This window comes from Macaca mulatta, chromosome 17 (assembly GCF_049350105.2).
Source record: "Macaca mulatta isolate MMU2019108-1 chromosome 17, T2T-MMU8v2.0, whole genome shotgun sequence".
NCBI classification, from domain to species: Eukaryota; Metazoa; Chordata; class Mammalia; order Primates; family Cercopithecidae; genus Macaca; species Macaca mulatta.
The window spans coordinates 25,881,088-25,905,141 of record NC_133422.1 but is presented as its reverse complement, the minus strand read 5'-3'; the positions used below and the strand labels follow the sequence as shown (position 1 = coordinate 25,905,141).

At 41.0% G+C, this 24,054-nt stretch overlaps 1 protein-coding gene across 6 annotated transcripts in view; it reads right to left on the bottom strand.

Moving 5' to 3' along the window:
- The window catches only part of LRCH1 (leucine rich repeats and calponin homology domain containing 1), a 204,032-nt gene that overhangs the window by 68,747 nt on the left and 111,231 nt on the right, over positions 1–24,054 (bottom strand). For all 6 annotated transcript variants that reach the window (XM_015121050.3, XM_015121052.3, XM_077974336.1 and 3 more), the window contains exons 3-4: positions 17,143–17,269; positions 3,810–3,915 (exon numbers count right to left, since the gene is read on the bottom strand). In XM_015121050.3, the coding sequence (XP_014976536.1) occupies positions 3,810–3,915; positions 17,143–17,269 (233 nt within the window). The remainder of the gene's footprint in view (positions 1–3,809; positions 3,916–17,142; positions 17,270–24,054) is intronic.

The following is a 24,054-nucleotide window of genomic DNA, read 5'->3' as shown; positions in this document are numbered from 1 at the left end:
CTGGGCTGGCATTATCCCAGAACTAGCTACACGAAATATATTCGTGAGTTTTTCAACCGCATTTAAAAAAAATAAATGTTATCCAATTCAGAATTTTCCGACAGGCCCTGTGATTCTGGTATGATGAGAGTTTATTCTACAGCTTTTAAAAAGTCTTCTGTAGCTCCACTCAGAAGTCAGAACATTACATTTAGCTTAAAATCCCCACCCACTGGCACAGTAAACACTCAGTAATTTCAAGCATTCAAAGTGACATTGGCAGCTGCTAGGAATAAAGTCAAATATATGCCATAGAGCAAAGAGGCTAAGCCATGCCAGACATCTAGGGTGATGCAGGCAAGCCACTGAGATCTGTGTGTGTGGGGCTATGAAGGGTTCACTCCAGAACGAGGCCTCGGAACTTTTGTTATGGGATCTGTTAAGGACTCAAGGAGTTCTAAAGTGGAAGAAGGGCAAGAATTAGACAAAGAAGAGTAACTCAAGGCACTGACCTGGAGTAAAAATTCACACTATTTCTCCTCTACCCCTACACCGCTCTTCGGTTTTCACTTTACTCAGTTACGTTATGTCAAATTCCAGCAGGAAAAGATTCTAGTAACCAGTACCTCTCTCAGAATCCGAAGCACTCTGGGAATGTAAGGGACTGTCCTTGGTTCATAGCTTAGTGAATTACTTTGTCTTAAAGAAACGAGGAATGGAACTAAAATTCTAGAGGGGAGGCAGAAGAGCATCTAAGGCCGCAGGTTCCAAACTCAGGTCCATGATAGGTGGGCTGTGCAGGAGAAACTCAGGAAGTGTGTTTTTGAAAGAATACAGACCCCTGGACCTGAAGCCAAGGGATCTGTATTTTTTAAATTGCCCTGAGTAGTTAGTTCATTGCTCAAACCGAGCTTGCCTCCTGTCTGGCAGGATGGGGGATTGACCTCAGGCCACACTGGTCCTGGAGGACACTGGAATCATGAAAGTGAAAGGATAGGAAAAGCAAGATCCCCTTTCACCTCACAGCTTGTTTGTAAGATGGTTAAGAATTATGAAGATTCCGTGATAAGAGGAACGCCTCCTAGCGGTTACCCCTGGCAATATCACCCTACCTCCGAGATGGTTAACTAAAGTTAGGTTAGCTAATCACTGGAAAAATTTAACTGGACTCTGCATCATTAGCAATTCTTTGCCACTTAAAATGAAGACTCTTAAGACTAGAGGGCCAAGTTCATGGAGAACATAGCAGAAGAAAACTTACAGGTAAATAAACTGAGTAATGGTTTTATAATGACCATTTCTTTTCTAGTTCCAGTTTGGAACACAATTGCCATCATAGTTCAGGAAAACAAGAACCAGACAGTTTCACAACAATAAAATGAAGGAGAAAATGATAATTTTGCAGTGCCAGTCCAGGAAAAGTAAAAAAATGTGGAGTAGGAAAAGGGAGTAAGAAAAAAAGAAGCAGAAGAACAAATCCCATTCCCTCTCCCCACTGCTAAGAGAGGCAATGAATGGCTATTTTAATCCTCTGTTCATTCTAGTTCTAGAAAGAATAAAATATGGTCTTCCTATTGCAGTTGTTGTAGTAAAACCACCACAAAATTGATATGAGTAATTAGACCACAATTTTGGGTTTTTTTTTTTTCATCCTCAAATTGAAAGCATACGAGGAAGGGTATCCAAAGAGGAAAAACATATATATAAGTAAATAGGGGAAGTCTTCACAGTCACAAGTATTTTCAATGGTCTTTTATCAATAGAGTTCTCCAGAGTGAAGCAAAAAGGAACTTGATACTCAGGAAATTATTCTTTTTAAAAATTTTTCAGTAAACTGAAGTTTTAGCTTTGAGTATATTTTTAAAATATCAAAACTGAGAAAACAAAATTATGAAATAACTGATCTTTTTAAGGGAAAGGAATGCTTTTAAGGTAAAAAAAAAAAAAAAAAAAAGAGGAACCAGTGAGAGACAAAAATCTAGATTTTGTGAATATACTTTCTTTCCATGTTTCCAAACTATGACAGGCATTTGCAAAATTATCACATTAATTTTTCCATTTGAAAATGAGAGTTCAATTATTTCTGACATTTTCACAATAATTAACATGGGAGCTTAAGTTTACGTGAAAGTTTTCTTTAACTCATAAAAGGTTGTATGCATATAAATTTGCTGTTAATAAGCTTTCCTTTTGTGTTTGCTTAAACCAAATACAAGTTTTGTATATCTAAAAAATGAGACTGTACTAGGACAAAATGAAAAATCAATCAATATTTTTAAACCAAGTCATCTCAAGCACTCAAGTAAAAAATGCTGTTTCTCATTCTGCTTCTCTAAAATGCTAGTCAGTATGAGGAAGGTGAAAGACGGCAAGCGGACCCGAACCTCCCATTTACAAAGCACATTACATTTTCCAAAGTTCTTTCCCTTTCATGAGATCCATTCTCTTGCCTTATTATGAAGCATTTCAAGCCAAAGATCAAGATGCAGAGACAGGATAATTAAAATGAGGCATCCATAAATTGCTCCATTCATGTCAGATCAACCAAATGCTGACTGTTTCCAAATACTACAGGGTTTTGCTTTGAGAAATATTTTTAAATACATGTTTGAAATCGGCTAAGTCTAGAGACTTTAAACACAAACAATGGAAATCAATGTGATCTCTGAAAACCAGAGTATGCTTTGGAGAAAGCATTCAGGGTTCCAGGACTCATCCGTTCATTCCTGATCCAGGTCCAAACCGAAACACAAAATGCAGAGGCACTACCCCCTATGAGGCTGCTTTCATGCTCTAAATGGTACGCAATTTCGGAATAAATACATACATCTTCCTTGAACTCTACACACTACCGGATAGTCATACTACGGAAGCCCACGGCTGCAAAGCAGGGCTGTCTGAGTTCTCAGCGTTCATGTTAGGTGCTTGGGAGCCACGTCCCAATGCTGAGGTTCTGCAGCCACCACTGGTGAAACTTACCGAGACCACCAGTGAGACATTAGTCCAAGTATCACTCCAGCAGAGGCAGCACCCTCACCTCAGAAAAGATTCTAGACACTGGGAGTTCCCAACCAGTGCTCCCAGATCCCCAAGGCTAGAAATCCTGACAGACAGGATCTGTAGAACAAAGCATGTCCCCAAAATTTCACGTTCCAAAACGTCACATACCCATATCCAAAACAATTCATGTCACCCCCTGCGATGGGCTGGCTTGAGTCCTTCCAAAATTCATATGTTGAAGTCCTAACCTCTATTACCTCAGAATGTGATTGTATTTGGAGATAGGGTCTTTAAAAGGGTAATTAAGTTAAAATGAGGTCATGAGGGCAGTTCTAATCCTTGGTGTCCTTGTAATAAGAAGAGATGAGGACACAGACATGCACAGAGGGGAGATGATGTGAAGACCCAGAGAGGAGATGTCACCCACAAGCCAAGCTGAGAGGCCTCAGAAGGAACCAACCCTGCTGGCACCTTGATCCTGGCATCCAGCCTCCAAAATTGTGAGAAGATGAAGTTCTGTTATTCAAGCCACCCCAGCTGTGGTTCTTTGTTACAGTAGTAGCCCCAGCAAACTAATACACCCAGGTCCACCCCCGTGCCCCACAGCACTACCCAGGGGAATAATTTTGTTACCGTAGCCCTTGACTAAAATCACAGCCTGAACACCACATTTTTGTTATCTGCATGTGAAATTCAAATCCTAATTATTAGTAGTAGGCATACATACACACACACACGAAAAGATCCACCCTCTTCACAAAAGTAAATCCCCCCAAAAATAAAATAGTGAAAGTCTCCCATTTTCTTCATTTTCCCTCTTTCTTTTTTACCTTGTGGTAAAACTTTAAGGTAATTTCTTCTGACATTCAGTTCTCGTAGAGATTTCAACTGACCTATCTGCTGGGGCAACGCTGTGATCTCGTTGCAGCTGACATCCTGTATCAAAAGCAGAGAGAGAAATAATAAACATCTTTTTCCAGGAAATCAAGCATTTCATGTGAAATCTCCTTAAGGAATTTAAATATTTGGAAAACTACACAGGTACACTTTTATATTCATCTCCAGGTCCCTAGCAATAAGACTCAGCACAGAGAAGAAAAAGTTGAACGTTTTAAACTCCCTCAGAGGAGAGAAAAATGGAGAAAGGGTGGACATTAGTAGCATTCGGCAGCTGCTTCACCAGCCTCTGGCCTGCCACTTTGACATGCTTTGATTTTACTGAATTCTCACAACAAACCCACTGGACAATATTACTAGCCTAATATTTACAAATCAAAAAGTGGGGCTCAGAAAAGTTTAGCCAGTCGCCCAAAGCATGCAAGTGCCAGAGTTAACACTAGAAATGAATTACCAGTTCACAGTTGAGCCACTGTCCCACCGTGCCTCTAAATAGAAGACTACAATGCATCTTATTTTACCAAACTCTCACATATTGCAGTGAAAAACTAGGATATTAATGCACTCTTTGGATGCACTATTTATCTAAAATGGAGTTCTTCACCACAGGCTAGAAACCTTACAGCTGACCACCTTGCCATACATTTCACAAGCAATTCTTGTCTTCTTTGCTTTAGGAAGCAAGTACGCAATAAAGCCTTGATTGGAACCCCCTCTTGATACATGCGAAATGGAGGCCTTGACATTTATAGTCTTCTATATCCTTAGGATCTCTCTGAATCCCACTCTTCCTCTTGGCTCTGGGAGTTGTGCTGGGCTCTTCACTCCCCCACCCACCCCCAGCTACTCCTACAGTCAGACCAGTGCTCTCTCTTAGAGCTGGGGTGCTATCACGATCTCCTGACTGGTTTCCATACATCAGTCTCTGCCTTGGATGCATCCTTCACAGAGCGGCCACAGTGCAAATGCCATCATGCTGTTCACCAGTTTAAACACTTGTGGAGGCTCCTCAACAACTATAAAGTCCAAACTGGGCAGTAAGGCCAGTGTCTATGATGAGGTCTGTCCATTTCTCCAGCACCATTTCTCTGAATGTCCCTCCTCACAACCTACACTCAAGCAATGTTACTGCTTCTGGCAGTTTTCAGTATTTCATAATTTCCAAACTTGCTCATGCTCCTTCCCTGCCTGATATGCCAGTCCCCAATATTGTCCTCTTGTCCCACTGACACATTTTTAAAGACTTAATTCAAGCCTCAACCTCTTTCGTGAAATCTTTCACGAGGCTTCCCCCACCTCTCCCACTCTGATCTAATGCCCAGGGAGACACCACTTCTTCCTGTGTGGTCTTTTAGATAGCGTGTCACTGTAAGTCATTTGCTCATGGGTTTATATTCCCCTTTAAGCCTATGAGCTCCTGGGTGGGAGGGACCAAGTCTTATTCATTCCATCCTCCCAGTGCCAGGTAGAGTGCCAAGTAAGGGATCAATAAATGTTGGATCAAACTTCTAAAATCCACTTACGGTGACACTCCATAATCCTGTGGCTCCTTCTCCAGGACCCTGGGACCCAGGATGCTCCAACATACACACTAAATCCCATGCAGGTCCCACTTGGCATCAAAGAACTAAAGATATAAATGATTCCAGTGAGATCAAGGCCTTAAATATCCCACTTTACTTTTGAACCTGCAAAAGCTCTCCCCTTTCACCATAGAAGGCAGCAAAGCCTCGTTTCAGAAGTCTGTTTCACTTTCATTCAAATAAGATGAACTCATCATCGACCAATCCAGTGAACACCCCCAGGCTCCACATTTGGACCAGGCTGTACACAACACAGTTGATCCCTGCCCTCTAACCTGGTCTCGTCGAAAAGGCTTCAGGTAATCTATCAACCTGTCCTCGTCATGACGATGCTCAACGGATATTACCCGATGAAGAGGAACAGTATCACTCCTGATAGAAAGGAACGAAGCTGTCCTCTATAAAGGCTGAATGTGCACAGTGCAGACACCTCACCAAGCTTCTCTGTACAGCAGTCTGATGGGGGAGGTGGGGTGACACGGGCTGAGAGCACCACATGTTCAGCGACATCAGCCCCAACCACTGTTGCTGTATCCCTCCTGGCCCAGAAAAGTCACACACAAGTTTGAGAACAACACTTCTAGTGTTTAAAACAAAAACAGAAACAAACTCCACAAGCACATCTGCAGAGACAAAAACATCGAAGGAAGTCATTACAGAATTAGGAGGTCCAGAGATTGTGTTCAGTCACTCTCAACCCCTCACTGAGTCAGTAAATCAGCCTGCCTTTCTGAATGCATTTCTACACGGGAGAAGAGAACAGTGAAATGCCATCTTTTCCCAATTACTAGGGCCTTTGCTCAGTCACAGGAGCCAACAATCAAATCCTTTCAATGAAAGCTTTCTTTGCCTTAACTAAGTTACAAATAAGCAAAAGGTGCCATTCCGTCCTATTTTAAGAGTCCCCACACAAATACCACACAGGTGAGCCCTAGAAATGCAGGAAATCAAATCCTTCTATGGAACTCATGACCAGATACAATCACTTTGGTGATGTTGTTGGCAGGAGAAGTGGGCGTGCTTGTGGGGAAGAATTAGAAGGAATGATTTTCCATCTCTAGAGAAAATGGATGTTACTGGCATCTAAAACAAGTTTTTTTAAGTCTTGTGAGTGACAGTGCGAGAAAGATCCTTATATAAATTATGGAAATCACCAATTTTCAATATGAAACTGACAATTTCCAGAAGCTTCAAAGACATAATTTTTTAAAACAATCTTTCTCTTAATAAATAAGGAGGGAGGAGAGGAAAGCAAAAAGATAACAGATATATTTAGGTAGCACGTTATTCACAGCATGAGATGAAACTAAGCCTTATTCCATTTTTTAATGTGAACTATACTCACCTTACTCTTTGCTGGTCATGCTTGAGTTAGCCAGGAAATCAAAATATGCTGTTTCTCTAAACGTAAGGTGATTTTTTTCCATGTATGTTTCTAACATAATAGCTTTATTTAAAAAAATCAACTCCCCCTAGCGATATTTGAAAACTTAGTTAGCACTAGGGAAAATGGTCACTCAATTTACTTTAAAAAAACTTCATGTAACGATAAATACAAGTTTTTTTCCTTCTGACTTACAGGACAGGACATCTGTAGACAATTCAAAACACAAAGTCCAATTGTCCATTCACATTTTGGAAGTTATATGGTGAAGGTCAAATTATTTTAATAGTACTCTGCACTGTTGTCAATTACTTCCTGTCCTGACAAAATAATGGGGGGAAAATGCCCAAGCAAATTTAGCACGCAAGATAACATTTCACTATTGTGTAATCAATATTGTAGACAATAATGCAAAATTCTATTCCCACAAGTCACTGAATCTTGCCACATTTTAAAGAGGTTATAAATTCATCACAAAAATAAAACCCCATGGGTCACTGTCTTAATTAGCTGGGGGATAAGGAGGAAGAAACAGGAGATAATAGTCTAGGTGTTTGGGGATAAAACATATCCGTTCTGAAAATGTAAAAGCAGTATTTCTAGAATGGCCTTGTTCTCTAGAACACTTTTGTTCAAATTCAGCCTAAGATAAGGTATGAATTTTATAGACTGATTTAAAGAAGATACGATTTAGGAAAATGAATGTAAATAAAAACAACACTAATGCCTCACACTTCTGCAATTAGTAAGAATTTATCGGGTTATAAATTCCAGATTCAGTTACTTATTAAAATAGTCAAATGAATCCCTTCTGAATTTTCTATTAGCCCTAACCTATGTCTTAGAGAATGATTCCAAACTTCAGTGAAATCATAGCACCCTATAGTTAGTACTATAATACCACATACACACAAGCAGATCAAAAAGAATCATGAGCATGTTATAAATATTTACTGAATTTATTCTTTTTGATACAGAAACAAATCTAATTATAGTAATATAAATATTCAAGCTTAAGTTTTTTATAGACCAGCCAGTCCAACTTTGTCATTTAGATAAAAAACCAAATAGAGAATTTGCACTGTGACTTAACACATACTGATTTTCCACCGGTCATCATGTTTTTAGGTAACCAAAAGAAAAACTTTAGGCCGGGCGCGGTGGCTCAAGCCTGTAATCCCAGCACTTTGGGAGGCCGAGACGGGCAGATCACGAGGTCAGGAGATCGAGACCATCCTGGCTAACACAGTGAAACCCCGTCTCTATTAAGAAATACAAAAAACTAGCCGGGCGAGGTGGCGGGCGCCTGTAGTCCCAGCTACTCGGGAGGCTGAGGCGGGAGAATGGTGTGAACCCAGGAGGCGGAGCTTGCAGTGAGCTGAGATCCGGCCACTGCACTCCAGCCTGGGCAACAGAGCGAGACTCCGTCTCAAAAAAAAAAAAAAAAAAAGAAAAACTTTAGAAATAAGATTCTCTCCTCATCACAATAAAAAGAGTCTCTAGAAGTATTAAAACCATGTTGGAGATTAATATATTTTTGTTACTAAGTGCTCATTGCTAACTGACCTTCAGAATGCAAAAATAACAAGGATTTAAATTAGCAGAATAAATTCAGGGATTATTAAACTAGGTTATGCTCATTTTCAGAAAGTAATATTGTAAAGAAGACTAGACGCTTTTGGTCTTTTTTTTTTTTGAGACATTGTCTCACTCTGTTGCCCAGACTGGAGTGTGATGGCGTGATCTGGCTCACGGCAAACCTCTGTCTCCTAGGTTCAAGTGATTCTCCCACCTCAGCCTCCCAGCTAGCTGAGATTACAGGTGTGTGCCACCACACCTGGTTAATTTTTTTTTTTTTTTTTTTTTTTTTGTATTTTTAGTAGAGATGGGATTTCACCATGTTGGCCAGGCTGGTCTAAAACTCCTGACCTCACATGATCCACCCGCTTTGGCCTCCCAAAGTGCTGGGATTACAGGTGTGAGCCACCATGCCTGGCTGACCAAAAGTATTTTTTTAAGGAATGATATCTAGTGAAAACCAACATAGGCCAGGCACGATGTTTCATGCCTATAATCCCAGCACTTTGGAAGGCTGAGGTGGACAGATTGCTTGAGCTCTGGAGTTTTAGACGAGCCTAGAAAACATAAGGAAACCCTGACTCTACAAAAAGATGTTAAAAAATTAGTCAGGCATGGTGGCATGCACCTGTGGTTTCAGCTACTCGGGAGGCTAAGGTGGGAGGATTGCTTGAGCCCGAGAGGTCAAGGCTGCAGTGAGCTGTGACCATGGCACTGCATTCCAACCTGGGTGACAGAGTAAGACCCTGTCTCAAAACAAAAAGAAAAAAGAAAGAAAGAAAAAAAAAAAAAAAAACATAGATACTGTGTCAAGACGATCTTGGTTAGAGAATTTTTCCAGTAAGACCAGACCACACACTGGAACTGCAGGTGGTATTTATACAAGTGACCTTGCTCTGATACTTAGGTTTTCAAAACCTTAGTATGGTAATACAGCTTGAGCTGTATTTTTGTAAGAATCTAGCTCTTTATTTAATTGAAAAAATGCAAATGTTCTGACAGAAACTGCAGTCTACTAATATTAGCCTCCTATCATGTAGCCATGCCCTTTTGTGGAAGTGCATTTTGTATGACTCACTGTGTAACTTTAGGGAAATGTCTTACCCTTTCTGTGTCTCTATTACAAGAACAGGTAAGGATTAAATAATTCTAATTATCCTCCAACATGAGGAAAGTCCATTAGCTACATCAGAGATAATGAAATTATTTTAGTTGAAAAACAGATATGTAACTAACTGGGAAATGTCAATTTTGATTTCTTAATAGTAAAAAACCCTCAATGCCTGTGGTCAGAACTCACTGTCCTTTTTTTTTTTTTTTTTTTTTTTTCCCCCGAGATGGAGTCTCTGTCACCTAGGCTGGAGTGCAGTGGCACAATCTTGGCTCACTGCAACCTCCGCCTCCCGGGTTCAAGCAATTCTCCTCCCTCAGCCTCCTGAGTATCTGAGATTACAGGTGCACGCCACCATGCCCAGCTAATTTTTGTATTTTCAATAGAGGCGGGGTTTTACCATGCTGGTCAGGCTGGTCTCGAACTCCTGACCTCGTGATCTGCCCGCCTCAGCCTCTCAAAGTGCTGGGATTACAGGTGTGAGCCACTGCATCTGGCCAGAACTCTCTGTCTTAAAAAGAAAATATGTTCATTTAAACTTGAAACTTTCTCAAGAAAGCTCTGGGATGACAAATTATCATCTTTCAACACCAGTGTCTTTTTCCAGAGCAAAACTCTGTTGCACAATTCTCCTAAATTTACAAACACACGGCCTACCCCACTGCTCTTCAGAAGAAAGGCAGAAATGGAAGCACAGAGGGACTTGAGCAAGCCCTGGGTTTCCAATCACCCCACAGAAACCAGAGGTTAGGAGGCGTCTCCAGAGACCATGAATGGACAAACAGCATGGCGAGCACGTGAATTTATGCCTCCACCGTTATCTCCCTCAGAGACTGGAACGCTGCCCATGCAAATAATGAAGAAGGGATTTTCCTCAGCACCTGCTCAGTAATCAATCTTTGAATCCAAACTCTCCACACAACCAAACATTTCATGAAAAAAGAATAAAAAATAGCATATCCAATCAAGGCCAGGAAATGCACCTTCCAACTAGTCATTTCTTGAGCCAGGCCTTGTGAGGTTTTTGATTAGAAAAGCAGGTTTTAAATCAGTGATATTGTGTTCTCTTATGTGAAGGTAAGAGCTAGAAGACATGATTTTCACACACTGTGTGACTTCAGAGAGGACAGAATCGTGGAAAAAAAAAAAAAAAACATCTCTAGACCACAACATGTCACCATGTACAGGGAACCAACGAGAAAACTTAGATTTTTGGCAAATGCCCCATAAAAGGCTCTCTATTTAATTGTGTTCTAACAGTGTGTTTGTTTTTACAGCTGCCTGTTAATTATAACACATGGCATTTCTGCAGCATCTCTTAACAAATATACCTCATCCATCAGGCATGGTTTAGCAGTAAAAGAACCATGTTTTCAACATGTTAACAAAGTTTTAATGAGTAAAATGAGATTCAGCCAACACAAGTCTACAGCCCCCCTTCCCTGACTCTTGCTTCCACAGTAACAAAACATTAGTGAGACCATTTGTACCAAACCTTTTTTTTTAGTAACATTTTCCTCCCACAACTTTAATGGAAAAACCACCAGGAGTTAAACCAGGGAACTCCAAAGAGAAAATCACGGCCCCACTCCATGAGGGGCTTACAGTTTAGGTGAAGAGACAGTGCTGTACTGTGGTGAGGATGCTGATTAAAAAACCTGGTTTTGACTCCAGCTCTACCTCTTCATATCCTTGCAGCTTTGGCGAAGTAATTCTAAAATTGAAAGTTATTTGTAAAATTTAAACATGATACCTACCTTGCTGGCTTATTTTCAAGACTATATGAAATAATACATGTATACCTAGCAGAGTGCCTGGTATATAGCAGATGCGCAGTAATGTGAACGCTTTATCTCTTCCCTTTAGAGAAAGCACAGGCAGATAGACGTACCAAGCAACACATTCATACTGCTACAGCAGTGAGGCAACAGAGCATACAGAAGTCATTCAGAGCAGCCAAGGAGATCAGAAAGTTCCAGATCGTTCCCATCTGAAATGACCCTGGAGGGGCCAGCTCCACGGAGCTAAGATTCCTAAGTTTTCCTGCACCTGCAACAGTGTGGAAATACAATCTGGCCACTCTTGTTGAGTTAGGAAAAGGACATCTCAGTAGCGTCTCTTTGTGGCTTCTTCATGGGACATTCCCTGCACGGTCTCAAATGGCAGGACAAGGCAATGACTGAATGGGAATGCATTAAAAAAAAATCTTATATAATTCTAATGTATTTAAAAAGATAAGACATCATTTTCCAACTCCAATTCCTTTCACAAAGTAGAAAGGACAACTGCTTTCTTGTAAATGGCTAAAGTTGTTTTATTTTTTATTATTTTGTTGTTTGTTTTTAAGTGACTGCTGACTCTGGAATGTTCACTCACACTTAGAAGAAAAGAGAGTTCACAATTCTGGCCGAGCATGGTGGCTCACGCCTTAATCCCAATACTTTGGGAGGCCAAGGTGGGTGGTTCACTTGAGGTCAGGAGTTTGAGAGCAGCCTGGCTAACATAGTGAAACCCCATCTCTACTAAAAATACAAAAAGTCAGCTAGGTGCAGTGGCAGGCGCCTGTATTCCCAGCTACTAGGGAGGCTGAGGCAGGAGAATTGCTTGAACCTGGGAGGCAGAGCCTGCAGTGAGCCGAGATCGTGCCACTGCACTCCAGCCTGGGCGACACAGCAACACTCCATCTCAAAATAATAATAATAATAATAATAATAATTCCATTTGGAATACTCTGAGTCTGATGTGAACAATTTAAAAATATTTCTTCTAAAATAGTTAACAAGCAATGCTTGGAACCTAATAAGCTGAGACACTGTCTCAGCGCTGAAGCACTAGGTGGCTTCAAGTATTCTGAATGCTTGGAGTGCTCCCAAATCTTGTAACAAGCTGATTAATTTGTGACTACAAAACAGAAGCCTCCCATGGCAATTCTAGAATTACTTCTGCCCCTCCAGGGAATTTTTTTCCCCCAATTCATAGCTTAAAATAATATGATATGGTTACCTATGGTAACACTACTATTTTAAGCAAAAAGATATGAAAGATAAGTGAGAATGGATGGAAAATAATCTTTTTTTAGACTGTGACCTTAAGCAACACCACTCCCTCTTTGTGGTTAAATAATGACCACTTATTAAATTTTTATCAACTTCATAAGTAAATGCTTTTTTTCCCAAAGATCACGCTTGCTCACACACAGGGTCAGGAGAGCCGAAAGAGCACAGGCGACAGAGCTGCCATATCCAGAACGGTGGCCACTGAACGCCAGAAATGTGGCCAGTCCAATCTGTGATGTGCTTTCAGAGTTATGTACACACTAGATTTCAAGGACTTAGCATGAAAAAAAGCACCTAAAATATCTCATTAATTTTTTTTATATTATACAAGTGACGAAGAAATAATATTTTGGTTATTTTAGGTTAAATACATATTATTACAATCAATTTCACTTGCTTCTTTTTTGTAAATGTATCTACCAGTACTTTTAAAATCACATTTACTGCTTACATTATATTTCCACAGGACTGTGCTGGGTGAGGGTGTTTCAGCTTATGTTACAATTTAGCTACAGAGGGGTGACCTTCCATATGTCATGCACTGGCTTTCTGCCTCGGGTTTCTTCATTCATAAGACGTCAAGAGTTTGGACTAAATGCCTTTTACAATCCCCTATTGCTCTAAGATCCTAGAACTTGTGGGTTCAACAGTTATTGCGGGTGGAGAAAAGACATAAGAATCAGGTGAAGACAGTCCTGTAACTAGGATGTAGGACAAGGTGCCCAAGAAAAGTACGGGGTGTCCCTTAGAGCCATCCAACAGCCAGTGTGTCCTGACGCTGGAGACAAGGCTGTTTACACATGTCAGCCCTGCAGCTGAGGAAGGGTATTTGGGGAAAGCTCTGCTCTGGTATGAGGTTGACTCTCAGGCTCAGCACATGTGCCACCTGCTAACAGATGAGCTAGCTGACACAGCTCTAGAGCACAGCGGATGGATGGCATGCGATGTCACTTACACTCAAGGTTCATGGGACAGAAGCACATATCAGCGCCAAAAAGTTCCAGAAGACTGATCTCACCCATGTGCCACCCATCTGCACGGGAACTCAAATAATGAAAAAAAAAAAAAAAATCAACTTGTCAGCTTTATTCATAATTGGCAAAACTTGCAAGCCACCAAGATATCCCTCAGGAGGTGAGAAGATAAACTGTGCAGGCAGTGGAATATTATTCAGCACTAAAAAAAATGAGCTGTCAAGCCATGGAAAAACTTGGAGGAAACTTAAATGCATATTCCTAAGTGAAAGAAGCCAATCTGGGCCGGGCGCGGTGGCTCAAGCCTGTAATCCCAGCACTTTGGGAGGCCGAGGCGGGCGGATCACAAGGTCAGGAGATCGAGACCACAGTGAAACCCCGTCTCTACTAAAAATACAAAAAATTAGCCGGGCGCGGTGGCGGGCGCCTGTAGTCCCAGCTACTCAGGAGGCTGAGGCAGGAGAATGGCGGGAACCCGGGAGGCGGAGCTTGCAGTGAGCCGAGATCACGCCACTGCACTCCAGCCTGGGCAACAGCGTGAGACTCCGTCTCAAAAAAAAAAAAAAAAAAAAAAAAAAAAAAAAAAAAAAAAAAAAAAAAAAAAAGAAGCCAATCTGAAAAGGCTCCATACTGTATGGTTCCAACTAGATGACATTCTGGAAAAGGCAAAACTATGGAAACAGTAAAGATCAGTGGTTTCCAGGGTTAAGGAGGAGGGAGGGATGACACAGAGGATTTGGAGGGTAGCGAAAGACACATGTCATTCTACATTTACACAAACAGATAGAATGTACAACACCAAGAGTGAACACTAATGTAAACTATGGACTTTGGGTGACATTGATGTGTTGGGATAGGATCACAGATTGTAACAAATGTACCACTCTGGTGGAGAATGTTGATGACAGGGAGACTGTGCATGTGTGGGAGTAGAGCGTATGTGGGATATCTTTGTACCTTCTTCTCAATTTTGCTGTGAACCTAAAACTGCTCTTACAAATAAAGTCTGATTTTTTTTAAAAATTGTTATTCATGTTGTATTTGCAGGTCCTAACCCAAATTTTAGCAATGATGGATTCTGTGGCTATCAGATACCTAAAAGAAGCATTAAAAGAAAAAGCAGCAGCATATGACCGTGACTTTCATCCAAAGCTTTTATCTAGGAAATTTTTGTTTCCTAGAACCAGTTAAAATGGCACCTTCTGAGTTATGTGGACAGCAAGATTCAGTCTTCCTGCCCCCACAACCCCATCCATGCCCAGCACCTGCGGTCTTCACAATCTCCTCCAGCCATCTTTCCAGGCTCACCTTCCACCATTCAACAGTACCATTCAGCAAACATCTGCTGGGTGCCTATCAGGTGCCAGGCACCTGGGATGCAACGGCAAGTAAGCAGCTTTCAGGGTGTCGGGGGAGCTAGCACAGAGAAAGCCAAGTAAGGAAACAACCGTGATGCTATGAAAATTCAGTAATAAGAATGGAGTGCTTGCCTCAGGAGCACCTAACTCAGGCTTGGAGGATCTGGGAAGGCTTTTTGGATGAAGTGACATCTAACTTGGCTAAGAACTAACCAAGAAAGGAGTGGGGAAGAAGAAACAGCCCATGATGGAAGAGTGATGGGTGCACAAGTCCGGAAGTGAAAATGAACAAGGTGCATTCCCAGAAGGTAGGAACTTGGAGAGTGAAGGTGTCAGTGGCAAGAGATGAACCAGAAGATGTGAGCAGGGGGCTGACCACAGAGGTCCTCGAATGCCCTGTAAAGGAGTTGCCTATGGCCTAAATATAAGGCAGTGTGTGTAAGGATGGCGTACCCAGCCCCATTCTATCTACCTACACTTCAGCAGGATTCAACAGCTTCCCACTCCCAAGCACGACATTGACTTCTAGGATGTACTGCCTTTGCACGAGCTGTCCCTTCTCCTTGAATGCTTTCCCTGTCCCTGTCCCTGACTTATTTTTTCCTCCTAGGAAATCCCACATGGGCCTTATTTAAGGGGCCTCTCAAAGGGCTCTTCTTTTCCAAACCTCTCACAACCCGAAGACTGAATTAATCAATCATTCCCTGCCTCGTGCACATGCTTCTTGTAATAGAAACTTTCGGGGATGGGGTGGGGGGGTGGTGGGCAGTGTCTGCTCAAATGAACATCTGTCTTCTTTCAGAATTACCCCCTTTGGTGGCAGCCCAACATCCACATCTGAGCAGCACGACCATGTGTCTTGGGCACAGCAGACTAAGTCAGGGGAGAACATCAGGCCAGATCTGCCTCTCACTTAGAACCCAGGGCTGAGAGATGCCAGTAGGTGTCTTGCTAGGTACTTTACCTGGGAGAATATTTAAACTTGGGCAACCTCTGCCGTTGTATGGAAGAGGAAAAGCTGAGGAGAAAAATGAACCGCTGCCACGGTCCTTCATAACATTCCTGTGTCTTGTCCTAGTCACTCGTGATCTGTGACCAAATGTCTTTATAGTAAGTGATCTGATGGACCCCTGCATCCTGTAACCAACCCTGACTTTTGGTGTGAGCTAGATGGAATGAGTTTTGGACAATGCTATCAAATAATCCATGAAAAAGACACTTTCTATAGCTCTAATGCCTTTCTATAGCAATTATTAATTTTTATATTAAAGTCAAAGTTGACACGTAGGTGACATGGGTGCCATCACTCTCCTGGACCAATCCCACTACAGACATGACTAAGCAATCACAGCATTCTCTATCTGGGCCTCACAGGCCAGCACCGTGGTGCTCCAGGTGGATCCAGAGGCGCTGGCATGAAAGACAAAACTTATCGACCATCAATGTTCTAGACTGGAATCTACTGGAAGACAGGTACTGTGCCCTTTTCATCATTTAATCACATCCTGACACAGGGTCAGGATGGAATAAGCCCATGCCCTGACTGCTAACTCCTGTGTCTTCCTTTACCTATGTTAGCTCAATGGAAGTTTAGAAAACATTCATTCTTTCCCAATTTAGAAGAAAGGTAAATAATTAAATGAGTAGTGAAAGAGCTGAAATAGAACAGTGCATCTCAGCTTCACACACATTTATAATCTGTCTCTCCTCATCTACAGCTCGTTCTCCTTTTCTATCCCTGGGGACGCGGTCACATTTTAACATTACATCGATTTGGGACAATGATTTCTAAAATCTCGACAGAATCAGAGCACCCTGTTCTTTCTGTCTTCTGACTTAATTTTATACCTGCATGAAGTGTGGCCTACTAACTTATTTGTAGATTATTTTGGCAGTTTAGCCACAATTTTTTACAAATTTATATGCAATCTGAAAAAAAAAATCTAACTACAACATGATAGCCCACAAACTTCAGAAACTGCAAATCCTGCAAACTTCAGGAGCTGTAAATTACAGGAAGCCTTTAAATCCCAGGAAATGTGTCTGTCACAGCAAAGTTTCAAAGCTGTTCCTCTCCCCACTTAATGTCTTTATCATATACCTGCCCTCACGCAACAGAGGCTCTACCTTGTCCAACTGTCGCGAAAAGTTTTTCTGAATACCTTGATAGGCTATGATCAGTCAACCAACAAAAAAGAGCATCTTAAAAATCAGTAACATACCAACTCCATTAACTGTTTGAGCTGGCCTATCTCTTCTGGTAATGATCCAAGTTTGTTGTTACTCGCGATTAAGACTTTGAGAGGCAGACCACACAGGCAGGCAGGCAGGGCGGACAGCTGATTTCGACTGCAAAGACAATACAACAAGAACACACGTAAACAGAAAGGCCACTTCATACTGTCTGTGAATCTGTTTTTAACAAGAAAGGAAAAAGGAGTGATCTGAGAAGACATTTTACAAATACAAAAAGTCCAATATACTTTCTGTATATGTAATAACTCAAATGACAAGTATGTAAGAAAACAAGATATGGTGTTTTTTTGTTTGTTTCTGTTTTAAAGAAGCGTATGGGCAGTTCTGAAAGAGACAACCTTCTTCAACACAAGGAATACCATTGAAGTCCCCTCTCTCCCACCCCCCGAACCCCCCCACTCCCTCAGTCCCCCACCCCCTTCTCCACCCCCACCCCACCGTCACTTAGAAGCTGAGCCCTTGGCCAGCCAGGAGCCAGATGGAGAGCACATCCTGCACAACCAATAGCAACGGGAAGCTGGTGCCAACTGCCCTCTCCTGACAATGTGTGCAGGAAACTCAGCTGGACCAAAGCAACCAGCACCACACAGGCATCACTTCATCCACTGCAGTAGGGATAGGAAAGATAATTTTGCTGCAACTCACAAAACCACCAGGCTCATTTCCAACATTTTGACTCAGCTTCCTTTTGTTAAAACAAGGGTTGCTACAGTTAAAGTCTGTTTTGGTATCTGCAAGAGAGCTAATTAAAAGAAAAAGAAAGGAAAGTTGCTCTTCTGGCAAAGTGGAACTGCAGCCCAGAGGGGTTCAGTTCCACAGAGGAGCCAAAAAAGTCTAAGTTGCTATCTCATCTCTGCTCTACAAGAAAAGGGTTTCTACCCAGAAGTTTCTGAACTTTCTATCATCAATGCTTAGTCTTCATGGACATGGAAAATATTGGATAAATAAAATCTACGAATCATCCTTATTTATATGTCAGCCATTTATTTCAATCTCCTCACCCACAAAAAGCCCCTTTTTCCTGTTACCAAGTAAAAAGACAGATGGTTTTCAGTTTCCCTTTCTTTCTCTGCCATTCTGGTGCTGAAGCCAACGACCACAGAGTGAAACATCTAAAAATCTGTATGTCATTCAATGCAACTATTTAATAAAACTGCTGTGTGTTTGTGCACACATGCATAAAGTTTCAGAAGTAGTGGTCTTGTGTGAGTGTATTTATAGACACGCATGTATCTGTGTATGTGAGGGGGAGAGACAGACAGAATGGAAATACACCAAAATACTCTCAGTACTCCTCTTGGGGTACAGGTACAATGGATGGTTTTATTTCCGTTATTATACTTTGATATATTTTCCAAACTTCCTACAAGGGCTTTTATCATCAGGAAAGAAACATCATTAGAAAATGATAAATGTGACCTGGATATGTGTTACATGAGTGCTCCTATTTGTGAAAATTCTTTGAGATGTGTACTTACGATCTGTGCACTTTTCTGAATATATGTCACACTTTCATTAGAAGTTTGACTCCCCCCCTTTTGAGGGGGCAGGAATCCGGTTAACTGAAGGGCATCTCTACCTGATGGGCTCAAAAAAAGCAGGTGCTGTGCTGTGGAAAGAACCTTTCTAACCTGGGCACGGCCTTGTCAACAGCTTGATATCTCTTCTGCTTTAGGCACTCAATGACCCACGTAACTATGTTTTAGCAAGAAAAGATACAGTCGTATTTTCTCTCCATTGTGCAGATCCATGGCAAAAGCTATTTCCAGAAAGAGGCAGATTTTTCTCTAAGAGGGTCCAGCAGAAGGAGGGAGGAGACTGAGAGCCCTCCTGGTAGGTTCCTGGCTTGCAACGGACCAGCCAGCTCTTCCCTTTCCCTGGTTAGCAGGATTGGACCAAGAGAATAAGGGCAATGGGCCCGCACTGGCACTCTCTCCTGGTCTCTGGGGGTGGTGGAAGGGAGGAGCTAGGGCCAGCAGTCTGTCTTTCTGCCTCACAGCCCTCCCACGGCTCTCTCTCACCAGCAGGGGCTCAGTGGGACTCTTTCAGCTGGAGGAGGGGGTCTTCCTGTTACCCTGCTGTGAGGGCTTTGTTCAAGCTCCGAAAAAGGCTCCTCCGGAAAAAAGAACTCGGTTTATTAAAAGGTTGCAAGTAAATAATTCGAAATGTAATTTGTGGTTGTAAAATATTTGTTAATATGCAATTTTCTAAAGTGAGGATCGGCAGATGAAAAATGGCAATAAGGCAAGTCTGTTAATGTGGAGCCATACGTAAACCTCCTTTTGCAGAGGGGTAATGAGAACGAAGACCAGTATTTTCAAGAAAGTTCTACATTCCTATTTTTGGCAGAGTTAACAATTACAAGTTCAGATCTTCCTTACGTTTCTTTGCCTGGAAACTCAGTGTTACACTGTTTGAGTTATCTGTCTCAGTAGTTGGTACAGGGATCTAACCAGATTAGCAGATATGGAATTGGGAGAGTCATGTATCATACTAGTTTAAGAAACACAAAGAAAGCTCTGCTCATTCAGATGTGTGAGTATTTGAGATTACATGGGTTTATTCTCACTGGATATCTTCCAGGGTGGGTACTTACTTAAAATAAAATAAAATTTAGGCTTATGAAAACATTCATGGTCTCTTTGATGGGAATGGATGCTTTTTACACTAAAAGCTGCCGATGGAATGGCCTATCTCAAATTCATGTTCCATACATTTCTTGTTTACACTGTAGTTAATCATCTGTAGACTTACCAATTCACCATGCCAAGAATTTAGTCATCATACAGCATGCCACAGACCTGGGGCACATTTCTTCAACTTCATCCATCTGCTCCCTCTACTTCATCTATTTTATCACAGGATGTTCCTGTATTACTTGTGATTTCCCCAATAGAAAAAGGAAATACACATGCACACAAAAACCCATTTGCTCTCCAGCAAATATTTAGACAGGAGAGGAAAAGCTGCATTCCCTGTAATCCTCTACCCACTAGCAACCACAGCAGCAGTCTCAGCTTTTTGAAACCACTCGTCTGGCAGCAATTTTTCTCAAGCAAGTAAGTGCCTCAGGCCACAATCCACTATCGTACACCCCTGGTCTTCTGCAGCCTTGGTGCTATAAACAGGCCCTATGCTGAAAGAACGTTTGAAAATAAGGCCATATTGTATCTGACAAGCTACATCACCAGAGCCAAGTCTGCACTCCACCCCTGCCCCAAACCCGTCTCTTGTCACTGTCCCTGTAGAGTCTGGGTTGAAGATCAGGGTGGGGAGGAAAGAGAAAGAGAAGGAAGGCACTGGGCTTTTACCAGATCCATATTATTGTGAATGCTTCATCTTCCATTTTTTTCAGTTAAATGACTTCCTGCTAGATTCATTTGTCTATTTCATCATTTCAAGATGAAATAAGGCAGCTCAATATAATCTAAACATTCTTGGCAGCCTAAATTTGCAGGATACATTTATCTTGGCTTCAAGTACCACTATCCCTCACTTAACTCCTAAATTAAGGAATTTACAAACCAAATCACTTTTTCTGGTTTTACTTCTAGAGTATTATTTTGATGTATTTTGACTACGGCACTTATTGATGTCCATAGTTTGAGTCTCAATCTTAGTATCTGATATTATTTATTATTGGTTTATCAAAAGGTTATTTTCCTTAAGATATGTGATTATAAAGACATGCTGTGTTCTTACAGGTGATTTTATTAACAGAGCATAATATCTACATTTTTAAATTCTACTGGAATATACCTCTGTATTTTCAGTGAATGGGTTCACTTAACAGAATACAAAAAATTATTTTCACTTAGAAAATAATTTATAGAAAAATTTATATAACAAATTTACTCAATTGACTGCTTGGTGTGGCAGAAAAGTCTTTTTTTTTTTTTTTTTTTGAGACGGAGTCTCGCTCTGTCGCCTAGGCTGGAAGTGCAGTGGCCAGATCTCAGCTCACTGCAAGCTCCGCCTCCTGGGTTTACACCATTCTCCTGCCTCAGCCTCCCGAGTAGCCGGGACTACAGATGCCCGCCACCTCGCCCGGCTAGTTTTTTGTATTTTTTAGTAGAGAGGGGGTTTCACCGTATTAGCCAGGATGGTCTCAATCTCCTGACCTCGTGATCCGTCCGCTTCGGCCTCCCAAAGGGCAGGGATTACAGGCTTGAGCCACCACGCCTGGCCAGAAAAGTCACCAATTATAAAAACCTTTCAGACTGTCAAGAGAATGCCCCTCCCAGACTACGCCAACTTTTAAGCAAGAAATAAAGAAAGGCCACCAGTTGTGAAATTATAAGACCTGGGTTCAAATACCATAGAGATGATTTACCACAAATCAGGTAAATCATTTAATCTCTCTGGTTTTCTCAGCTATAAAACAGAGACGATAAGACCTACCTAACACAACATTATAGATGTGAAAGTGCTTAGCCCAACACCACATCCATATAAAAAAATTAAACCTCACCCAGCCACTAATGTGGCAAAGCAGTGAGGAGGTAACCAGAAAGAGCATAGGTGTGCTCAGCTCTGTTGTACAGTCACATGTTGCTTCATGACTACGACACCTGCTTTAAAATGCTTCATTATGCCCTTGTGTTATTGTGTGACCATCACAGAGAGTACTTACACAAACCTAGGTGTCTAGCCTACTCCATCGCTAGGCTCTATGGTATAGCCCATTGCTCCTAGGTTACAAACCTGTACAACAGGTTACTGTATTGAATATTCTAGGCAACTGTAACAGTGTTAAGTATTTTTGTCTCTAAACACATGTAAACATAGAAAGGGTAATGTGTTACACTCAGATGTTAAGATGTGGCTACAATGCCTATGTCACTAGGCCACAGGAATTCTTCAACTCCATTATAATCTATACCACTGTCATATGTGGTCCATCGTTGACCGAAATGTCATTATGTGGTGCATGACTCATTTATTAATTTTACTTATTGTATATACTAATAGCTAAAATTTCAGCCACTTTTAAAATATGGTTTAATGATACCCTCATTATAAACATATACCAATTAAAAATAAAGATGATTGTTCAGACATGCCAGGGTGAACCAGGCTGGGCTATAAAATTTCAGGCCCAAACAAACCATGTACCTAATTCCAATCTGGATAACCAAGACTACAAGATATAATCCTATAAATGACATTTTCTCTCATCCTTCCTAAGTCCAGGATCCTGCCATTTCGCTGGAAAAGCATGAATATCCAGGGATCGCAATCTCTGTTTACTACTTGTTTTCAAATAGTAATGGAATTATTGATGTAAATTCATCAGCCATCACAGAACTATTAAGGAAATGACACAGGCCTGCATCTAGAGAGTCACAGAGAAAGCCAGGCAGGTTTCACAGCATGGATACTCTGGGCTTACCCAATACTGAGTCTCAGCAAGAGAAGGGAGCTAGCCAGGATCCAGTCGTTGTTGGTTTGAATATTATTGTCTGTGCTTGGCACTTGACCTACAGTAAACAGCAATTATTTTACTTTAGCCTAGTAAGTTTCCTTTTCACAGGACACCTCATCTAATTTTGTTTTTATGCTCTTTTATGAATACCCTGTTAGCTTCTCATTAAAGGAGTAACTTTTTGCTGTTTTGCATATGACACCTGACTGTTGTCTTTAGGGGCACACAGCAGTGAACAATATCCATAGATAACCATTTCCTTTCTCCTGCTTGTTCCATGCTGAAAAATCCAGCATGGCAAAATGTCTCACCCTTGTTTCCCCTAATGACTGAGTGCTTCCCCTTCATTGTCTGCCCTCCCCCTACATGCCACCATCATTAATTACACATCGGAGACAATGAGCAACAACAACAACAAAAGCTTTGCTTTGAGTTGCCTGGTGACCACGGTCAACTGTAATTTGATGCTATAAAGCTAAAATCAAATAGAGACTATCTTTATGCTTAAATGTAAAGCTAAAAAATAACATTTGACATTAATTTTTCGGACAGAGATTTATTATTATTATCTTATATCTTTATATTTTATATAGACTCTTAATTAAATAATATACATTAAATCTGGGAGCCTACGTTTAAATCTAACTTTGAAAGCAATTATGCTAACTACAACCTGACTGTGGCAATCACTTGAAGACTTACAATGTTTTCAGACTACAAAAACAGAATCATCGTTTCAATTGAATCTGAAACCAGTCTTGAAAGCTACACCAATCAATTTCACACTCCATACACATAAAAGCTATGTTTTGAGAAGGTAAAAGATTAACTTTAGAAAAGAGAACTGCAAGAAAAGCAAGAAGTGTCTAAAGTGAGTTTGAATTCAGGCAAATTTCTGCAACCGTCACTTATTTCACTGTGCATTTTCCTGTGCATACCTGCACCATATTTGGCTTCGTGCAGCTGAACTGGTTTCCCACAATAACAGCCTATCTCCTCATGAGTATAAATAAACAACTGCTTAAAATATTCCTTTATGTGTGTGTGTGTGTGTGTGTGTGTGTGTGTGTGTGTGTATATATATATATATATATATATATATATATATATATATATCCCCAACGGTCAGCAACCCATGTAAGCTACCAATGTTTACAGTTAGATTTCAAAGGGCAGTTTTGATAACTCGCTTTATCTTAATTATTTTCTCTCCTTTCTTCTAAGAGTTTTTCAATTCCAAAAGATCAAGGCCGATTTTGGGCTCTAAACACTATTGCTTTAAATTTCCTCTATTTTAAAATGGAATTGAATGCTCAAAATCAATTGAGCTTTCAAAACAAGTGCGCTTTGGATGTTCAAAGAGAACTCTATCTAATACCAGCAAAAATATTAAATTTTCAAACACTTTTAGAGGCGACAGTGTAGACGTGGGGTTTTAAGTATTAAGACTTGT